This window comes from Pholcus phalangioides, unplaced genomic scaffold (genome assembly GCF_987345545.1).
Source record: "Pholcus phalangioides strain wild (caught in Gottingen) unplaced genomic scaffold, Ppha-v1.0 ptg000007l_1, whole genome shotgun sequence".
NCBI classification, from domain to species: domain Eukaryota; kingdom Metazoa; phylum Arthropoda; class Arachnida; order Araneae; family Pholcidae; genus Pholcus; species Pholcus phalangioides.
The window spans coordinates 45,909,671-45,919,870 of NW_028301600.1; the positions used below are offsets into that span (position 1 = coordinate 45,909,671).

The window sequence follows — 10,200 nt, forward strand, 5'->3', positions numbered from 1 at the left end:
TATAGAGTTACTACCTTGCATTTTATTTCCAATTCCCTCAATTTGGTGCGATTTTATAAATTTCTCAACACAAAATTTCAGCAGCTCTCAAAAGGTAACGATCGAATTTAACGACTATTTCTAGATGAAAAAGTATTGTACTTATATAGCCGTATTTTGCACTGAAATGACACTAGAAGATATACTTTCTAAAATACCAAAAAAAATTGAGAAAAGAAATTTATATCATGGGGTTTTTTTTTCAGGTGGTCGTCACGAAAGAATTTCATTCCGAATTGACCAAGAGTAATTATTTTTGTTAGAAAATTAGTAAAAAAAATTTTAGCCACTCGCGTTTTCCTCGAAAATCATTATTAAAGAACGCTTGGGAAATCCATTTGTTCTTAAATTTCTGAAAGCGGAACAGCTGTGATATAGTATGAAAACGAATATCTTTTTGGGTTTTTTCTCATCATAGCCTTCGGGAGATATTACTATTAAGAAAATGGCGGTGTGTTGGGGGGGGGGGAAGAGTTAAAAAATATTAAAAAAACGCCCCTATACTATAGCATAGGATGTTTTTTCTCTCTTACGAGTGTGCAGTTAGTTATTCTCTCAAGCAAGGCAGTCAGGTACGTGAGGTAAATGAAAAATCGAGTAGGACGATCTGTTGTGGAGGGAAGAACGACTCAACTATGAGAAAAATAGAATGATGTGAACTTCGCCGAAGAGACGGATAGTAAAAGAAAAAAAAAACATATAAGTACCCCCACCCAACACTCACATTTTAGCTCGAAGAAAACTCGTTTCTTCTAGAGTTCTAGCTAGACCCAAAGGAAAAAAAAAAAAAGAGACAGCAGCGACTATCAATGAAAAGCAAAGCAGCCACTACTTTCAGTCGGTTTTTGTGTAGATCCACCCCATACGTGGGGCCCCAACGAACGATCTGCCCCATGCATGCACCCTGATGCAACATGCATCATGAGATGAGGTGGGAAGCAGCAGCTGAGAAATATATGTGTGTATAGTAAAAGGAAATAAAGAAACAGCGGGAAATCTTCACACACAAAACTACTACAGTACACAGTACCACCAAAACATTTTCCCCTTAGCTTTTCCCTCATAACAATGAATAAAGAAAAATGGTGAAGATTTATTCCTGCCTTCCCTTCTCAAATCCGTCAGAAATGTTCAAAACGAGATATTTTATTATCACATTAATTGATTGATTCTCTGTTTTCAAATATGTTGGTTTCTTTTAGTCCTCTGTGGTTCACCCCCATAAAAATGCATTGAATTTTTTTTTACAAAAAAAACCGTATGTGAATGGATGCTATTAGCATATTTTTGATTGAAACAATACATCAACACAGCAATTTAATTAGTTGGAGTAGATTTTTTTAATTTTATGAAATAGATAATTGAGGGTAAAATATACAGTTTGCCTTGATTTTAATGTTATCTATAAACAGAAAAATCTCGCTTTTATAAATCTCTGAGCACGTAGAATTTCAGCAGCTCTTAAAAAAGTACACCGATAAGGAATAAACTCTTTCTAGATAAAAAAAATATATTTTACTTATTAGCCATATTTTTGTGCTGAAATGAAACTGCCAGATTTACTCCCTAAAATACCAGAAAAATTAAGAAAAGAAATTGGTATAACGGGTTAATTTTTTACCATGTATATTCAAATATACACGGAAGCATAGCTGGTTAAGATTTACTTTTAAACCAAAAGAGAAGACAGTGATCGAATTTAAAATCAATAAATTTTGCTGGCCCTTCTGATGTACGGTAGTGAGATAGCTCTGTTAGTTCTAGGTATGATGCTGCGAATTTTTGAAATTTCCTTTAATTCACTAGCGATTGCTTTAAGGTACCTCCCTTCCCCGAATCGTTCATATTTCAGATTTATTCAACACTTAACTGTCGCGACCTACCTGGAACTTTCACTTTTTGTTAGTTTTATGAGCAAGTCTGAACATGCCTGACATTGAGTAAATACAATAACATAAGTCCCGATAAACATTTTTTTTGTAGTGTGCTATTCGCGTAATCTTATTGTTGATAAGACCGGTTTCTTCGCAAAATTGTCTATCAGTGAATCCTTTGCACTTTCAACCACTTTGGAAAATCTTTCGCAATGAGCATTGTTTTTTTCATTAGTGAAACTCCAGTCAATTACGCTGCCTAGCTTGTCTCATATCCCTACACGTCTATTTTTAGTAAAATTATATATACTTGATAAATCCCTCAAAACAATTGTTTTGCCAAACAAACCCCCCCCCCCCAAAGAGACGAATATGGTTTCTTATAACTCAAATCGTGTAATATTTTCAACAGTTTTAAGAAACAGGTGGTTCTTTTTTCAGTCACTAATTATCACAAATTTTTCTCTCAATTCCACGATTTAATAAGCATGATATGCACTTCGTAGAGAATAACAGTTTCTACTTGCATCAGCTGCACACACACAAGGCCTCAAACCAAACTAAATAATCTATAAAACACCAAAAACAGATAAAACACTCGAGCGCTGTAATAAAGCCATCATTAGTCATTGATTGTTATCAGTAGTCAAGTTTGAATACCCTTTTTATTTTCTTGGCCTTTGGCTTCCACAATCACTCGCTGCTTGTAGCTCTTTGGGGGGGGGGGGGGGGGGAATAGCCAGCTCCTTTCTTTAATATCAACAACAAACGAAAAGAAATTTTTTGGAGTTAATCAATCACATTCGATTAGCTAGGCGAATAGGTTCTTCCGAAATTCTATTTTAATCTTCAACGAATGTGGATTTTCCACTATGGCTTCCGGTCGCACCTCCTGTCTGATCACCTCGAGAAATCGCAAAGAAAGCAAAAAGAAAAACCTCTTCTCACAATCATCATGACCATCCCCTGCAGGTTAAGTAACTAATGACGTCACGATTTCCATTCACAAGAGACCGCGATGGCTTTTTTTTCATTCCCATAACTCGAAATTAATTCACCACTAACCTCTCTGCACCCAGTTTTTTTTTTCCAACAACACATTTTTATTTTTAACATCATTCTCATTTTGGTGGAACAAATGAAATAATGGAACAGCTATAGTATAATTCGCCGCTAATTCTATAGCTGTTCCGAAATAATTAATGGGTAAATAAAACTTTTAGTAATGAATAAGACTTTTACTTAGTTATTCAATCAACCATCATGAACTTTGAACTATCTCCACACAATGAGAATGAATTTAAGTTTTTAAGCAAAATTTTGGAATTGCCAAGTATAGAGAAATGGCATGATTCAATCGACAAATCTCCATAAATTAGCCGTCTTAATTATTTCGGGTCCCCGTGACACAATCACTTTCACGGCCCTTTCGTAACTTCTGTAAAATATGTGTTGTAGCGTTGAGAGAGAGAAAAACACTGAATAAATTAACGGTAAAGAAAATGGATGAAATATTGAAGAACTAGAAAAAAATTCTGAATGAGAATAAAAAATATTTCTCGGCACTCCTGTTTTTTTCGAGGCGCCTCCCCCCACTGATTATAGCTACCATTGAATTAATAACGGTTTATTAATTAGCAAAATTCGGAATGGATAAAAAGATTTCTCTCAGACTCCTGTTTATCTCGGAGCACCTGTTATAGCCTTTCACTGATTATAGTCATCATATAATGAAAATGGCTTTGATATACTGTATGATAATTTTGGTCAGTGAGAAATGTGAATTTTTATCTAAAACAGTACTGTAACATGTACCATAGGCGGAGATAGACTTGGAAGTCTTGCTGGGGGGCAAGGTCGTTATTGCTGGAGGGCACGATGATAATGAGCATCTGACGGTGCCCCCCCCCCCGTATCTCCACCCATGCAATGTACTGCATGAAAAGCTACTTTGGGATAAAAATTCAGGCAAATACTGTGTTTAAAAAAAGTCTTAATTTTAATATTAAAAAAAATGTAATTATATAATCAACACGAAATTTCATATATCGGGATGTAAATCAGTAAGATTTTGTGTAATTCCTTACCTTTCTCCTCTCTGATCGCTACTCCACTCCACGTGCATAGAAGAAATAGTCCGAGCAAAAATAAGATTTTCGTATCCATGTTTGGAGAATGTATAGTTATTCCATCTTTTCACAAAATATTCTGAACAAACACGTCGAAGAAATTTTTACCCCAATTCACAAACAAAAACAAACAATATAATAATAAAAACCACACTGTCAATCAATTGTAACGTTGAACGCAGCCGGCGGCGAACGCTATCCTTCTCCTCAGCTGAACATCGGTTTCTCTCATGGGATTTTGGAACGTCTTCGCATCTCCCACACGCAGCGATTTGCGGAGACGCATCCGATTGGTCGTTCGCATTCAACTCTAAACCAATCAAAACTTATTCTAGAAGAAATCAGTGGTTGGCTTTACTTGGCGACATTTTATTAACACAGGTGTGTGAATGTGAAAGCTTTCTATGTGTGTGTGTGTGAGTGACTTTTCTTAAATTATTCTGTGATTGGATTTTTTGTTATTAAAGAATTACGGTCACTGACTTTACGTCTTGCTGTTTAATGAGGATTTTTCTCTTGTGTTACTGCACCGAGTTCGGTCATTTTAAATCCATAAAATTAATTGCATGCATACTTTTCTTGAACAGAAAAATATCCAGAAACATTAATATTTTTTAGGGCTGGGAATAGATTAAAATTTTGAACTGGATAATCAAAAGTTTTTAATTGAATAATCGACTGATTAGGGGGGGGGGGTCTCCTACCTTTTAACAGGGTGAAAAACTATGCTCTAGTAGAAATACAGTATCATTAAAAATATTATTTAACCATTGATTTATTTCAAATTCGATACACATATTTTTCATTGTATATGCTATCCAGGACCGTAGCGTGCCTTCCCGGGGTCAGTGCCGTCTTAAGGCATGGGCCCACCCGGGCACGACCCGGTTCCTCAAGAGAAGGAGGGCCTCACAAAAGTGAGATCTGGTTGAAATTTTCGAGAATTTACCTGGCGGTGCCTCAGAAAAAGCACTTAGCCCGGGACCCATGATGATATTAAGATGGCTCTGCACGGGGCACGTTTTTTCTTGGTGCCCCTTGAAATTTTTTATGCTCTGAAAAAGGTGTCCTCCTCCTCTTCTCATTTTGCACATTGTTTCAAAGAAGAATCTGTCAAAATTTCTAACCCTTAAAGTGGTTTTTAAATTTTTTTTTATCCTCGTTATAACTGCCACATATGAAATTGTGGAACCTTCCCAAATTGTCATGTATTTTAAGATTTTTTTTTTTGATTGCGAGCTGATAACTTCTTTTCCCCAAAACAAGAAAATTTACACCCCATTGCTTTCATTTCCTTGACTGATACAGAAACACCTGCCATGTGTTGTGGCTTTCTAGGAAGAGAAATGCTTTTTTTGGGGGGAGAAATCTTTTTGTATATACTGAGCGCATTTTCTTTCTCTATTTTTCTCGCTCCTTCTTCTTATCTAACGTTGAACAAGAGCGAACTTCGCCCTCTGTAGTTGATTGATTGGGGGTGGGAAACATGTTTTATTTTAAAAACAGCTTCATTGCGTTTTTTGAAGACGAAATATCTCGGGGTGACAGAAATAAAGCAGATCAAGTTTGACGAGATATCTCGGGATTGCCGCTGAAAGGGTTAAGTTATGAGGAAACCATTTTTTTGTGGGTGCCCCCATTTGGCTTGGGGCCCCAGGGCATTGCTCTACTTGCCTAAGCCTAGTTACAGGCCTGATGCTATCCGATGTCGAAAAAATGTATGTGTGTGTGTGTGTGTATATATATATATATATATATATATATGTATTTTTTTTTTTTTTTTTTTTGTAAATTTTAAGAAATAATGCAGATTAGCACATTACGCGCATCATAAAATAGCATGAGATCAATATAATTGAAAAACAAAATTAATTCAAAATAAAGGGAACTGTTCAGCTTATCAAATGACGCAAAAGAGTTAAGATCCATCCGTAAATACTTAGGTTATAAAACAAAATATTAATTTTTTACAGTTTTAAAATTTAATTAAGATTGAATCAATTAGAAATCTTTTTCTTCATTTTATGAACTAAAGAGTTTTCATTATTTTGAATCTTTTTTTTATTCAATCACACTGATGTCATGCTATTTTATCATGCTCTCAAAGTGTAAATAATTTGTTTAAAAACTTTATAAAAAATCAAGTGTTCGACATTTGTAAAACTTTGTACTAGCATAGGATAGCATATACAGTCAAATACATGTGTACCAAATTCGAAATAAATCAATGATTAAATATTACTTTTAATGAGGTACCTATTAGAGCATAGTTCTTCCTCTATGTTAAAAGGTAGGAGACCCATTAATCAAATTTCAATCGAATACTTTCAACTTCTAACCATTCCTAACAAGCATAGTATTCGTAACTACATAATATTAATTGATGATTTAAAAATATATTTTATTCATTTTTTTTACGCTCCTATTCGTTAGATGTAAACAAATATAGGAATAATTGAGAAATTCAGGCTGCCAGCTTGACACAATTTAATGTGCTAAAAGTATTTGTCAAATCTTGGAATTTCTTAGTTCGGTCTTAACTTTGTTTTAGGAAGTTGTTTATTTCTGGTTAGTCACTGATTTGATTTTATGAGAACTACTTTCGATCTTCATACTCTTGTTTCTTTCCTTTAAAAACTGTAGGGAAATATCTAAGAGTGAGTTTTTTGCTCTTTTTAAATGTTAGTGGGGAGAAGTTGATACTTCCCGACATTAATTTTTTTAATAGAAAGCGTAAGAGTATTTTGAGTGATCCAAAAATTTAATTTATTTGCAATTCTATCACCGAGTGAGAATAATCAGTTGTTAAAGCGAAATCAACTGAAATTTGAATGATAATATATTATTTATATGAAAAAAGAACTCCCATATTTGTTCAACAAACAATAGCTACGTAATAACCAAGTTTTTTCCACTTTTAATTTTCTCATCTTTGGATACTGAAAGAACTAACTGATCAAAAACGTTTCTGGGCTCAATATGAATATGAATCTAGTTTTAGCGTTTTTTAGTTTTATATTTACCGCATATACTCGTGTATGAGCCCCCTCCCCTCCATTTCGGAACGAATTTTTGGAACAAAAAAAACTTGACTTATGCACGATTATGACTATTTATATATATTATATATATATATCTCCAAAAGAAAAGTAATCTGCGTACGGTTTCAAAGAGACCAAGTTGTGAAACTCTGAAATAGACGTGTGAAATTGTGATATATGTGATATATTGTACTTTATATAACTGATTTATCCCAGAGGAATGGATTAAAATGAAGTAATGCGAATAGTTTAAATGAGATAAAAATGTTGGAAGACCGGAGTGTCGAAGATGCTCATGTTCTACTAGTTCTTTTAAAAGAGTATATACACTACTCTGTACATATCTAACGAATATAGAAACAAAAAACTTCGAAAGAACGGGCGAAAAAATACCGTACACTCTTCAAATTGGATTAAAAAATTGAAATAGTTTGCATAAAGTATTATCGTGGAAATGGAGATATTTCTAGTGGGTGGTTATGCACAAGGCACTGATAGAGCCATAGACGAAAAATTAACTTGTTTTATCTAGACGTATACTAGAGTAGTCATAATAATATATATACAGGGAATTTATATAGGGTAGTCACAATGTAACTTTGCCGATATATACGAGCCCCTAGATGCCGCAAAAAATCAAGTAATGCAAATGAAATTCAAGATATAGGTGTTTCCGAGTATGCACTCAAGAATGAGAAGAAAAACAAAATCAAGTTTCGCGGTTACAGTTACACAAAATTTCGAAAAATTCAGATGACAACATTCATCTTTATGCATTGCAAAATGATTAGAACAGTAAAAAACCATGAATGGCGTTGTGAAACGATGCTCTGGTTGCCAGGGCTATGTATTAAGGGCTGTTTCACATCCCTTTCAAGTCACGCTTGCCACCTTGGCTCAGGGAGCGTTGTCTCGGATCTACTGCGTGACATCACTGCCTAAACACTTTTTTCAGCAGATGACATCAGCATGCAAGAAGTGCTGAATGGAAGTGACTTTTCCCAATTTTAGTTTCTTATTTTACTGTTTTATGTGAGTGATCTCTCGTTTATGGTGTTGTTTTAGTGTCACAGCAATGTGCGCGCGTGATATTCTCTTAAAATCTTTTCATAATCCACAACCTAAGAAATGGATTAAATCCAAGAAATAGTCGGTAAGTAATAATATAATGACTTTTTGATGTTAGCATTCAAAATAAAAATAATAATAACTTTAAACATTTTACATTAAGATTTTTTTTTTGTATTTGCTTAAAATGTTTTTATATGCTGCAGTTGTATTGGTAATAACAAAGTTCAAGGGACTTCTAAAAGCTACACCAAATTGAAATGAGAACAAAAAGATAATCAAAAGTCATTATAAATTTCAAAAGATAATTGGAATTATCTGTCTTGCATTGGCTTTCAATGAGCCCAATAAAAGTTAACTAACGTACGTGGTTGAACTGAAATGCATCCGAGAAAAATAGTCTCACTGGAAGTTACCTCATAAGCAAATGCAAAATTTCTTATTTTAAATGTTTAAATGGTTGAACAAAGTAAGCCAAAATGACTATACAAATACTAATGACAATAACCAGAAAGAACTTTGCAAAGAATTCGGTCAAATGAGCAGTATAGTGATTGCAAACTATCGTAATTAACAGGGTAACAAAGGCGTTCGCACACTCGGTTCTGTTTGAGCAATGACGTCACGCATGGCATTAGGTTGTACATTACCTCCTAGATACATGCTCCTATGCTCCTAGAAGCTTTAGGAGGTACTGGCTTGTACCGATTCCAGTTAACACCCCCTATGGATAAGATCTTATCTATACGGGGTGTTGCTCCAGTGCGTCATGTTTGTGTGTGAAACAGCCCTTATTATATAGCCCTGACCTGTACCACCATAAATGCCGAAGCAGGACGCAGCCAAAGAAAAAGGATCTCACTAAGGGTGCGCAAACTGCTCGGTCCAGGACTTCCTGCATATTTACGGAAGTTCTCGTTCGTCTTTCAGTAAAAACGTGTTCCCATTGATCCTATTATTTTTCAAAACTTTTCTCCGTTTTTTGAATTAAAATATATCAATGAATATTGCCCTTAGAAACGTGGAATTATTTTGTTGGCATCAGGAGAGATAGGGCAACCACTTTCCAATTGGATTTTTGGCACACGGGGAAGGTATAAAAAGTTAATTTATTTTTATTTTAATAAATATACAACCACTTGAAACATGAATGATACATCAGTGTGTTCTGCACGTTATTTGGTTACTTTTTCTAACTGGAAGTGTGGCTCTAGGATCAACGGTTTGTCAGTAAAATGCTGTGCGTGCTGGTAGCTATGCACCCTGTATATTGAGGAAATATCATTTTGCATTAATCATCTTTCATTTCAACTGTCATCATTCCTGTTGTTGTCCAATTGCCGTTTATTTCTTCGCAAAAATCTATATACTCTTCTGGATCATAAGACATTAGCTTCTTCATATCTTTAATTTTCGCTGCGTCACTAGTATAGTAAAACTTTATTTATGATATATACAGTATATACAAATACTGTACAAATACAAAAACAACGCCACAACAGGCAAAATGCCCAACGAGGTGGCTGATAAAAAGATGCCCATAAAAATATGGATGTCATATATTTCAAAAATACAGCAACCCAATTAAAAATGCAATTAACACAAATTATAAACAATATGTACACATGATAAAATATTATACAACGCCCATAAAGAATACTTATGGTTGTCTTATTCTAAGAATGGATAGCTTCTCGATTTACCCCAACATGTTTATCGTATTTCTTTTTAAACGGGTCAATTGTGTTACAATTTACTACCTCCGGGGGTAAGCTATTCCATTTATTAACAACCCTATTAGAGAAAAATTCCCTGCGACACCATAACCTTGCATTGTCCCTCACTAATCGATACTTGTGTCCCCTTGTAACAAATAAATTCATTATATCAAATAAATTCGATATCTTTTCATTGTAAGATGATAAACTGCTTAATGTTTTATTGAATTCAATGGAAAAATCAATATTTTATTTCATTCCAAACATTTACTAAAGCGAAAATAATATTTAAAGAAATTCACTGTTTTTATAGTGTCTTCACGAAAAGATC

General features: G+C 34.3%; 1 protein-coding gene across 1 annotated transcript in view; it reads right to left on the reverse strand.

The window, feature by feature from the left end:
- Egfr (epidermal growth factor receptor) overlaps window positions 1–4,272 on the reverse strand; it is a 192,996-nt gene extending 188,724 nt beyond the window's left edge. Inside the window, exon 1 of the mRNA XM_089233347.1 lies at window positions 4,001–4,272. Coding sequence (XP_089089473.1) covers window positions 4,001–4,079 — 79 coding nt within the window. The 5' untranslated portion in view covers window positions 4,080–4,272. The remainder of the gene's footprint in view (window positions 1–4,000) is intronic.
- Window positions 4,273–10,200: the final 5,928 nt, after the last annotated feature.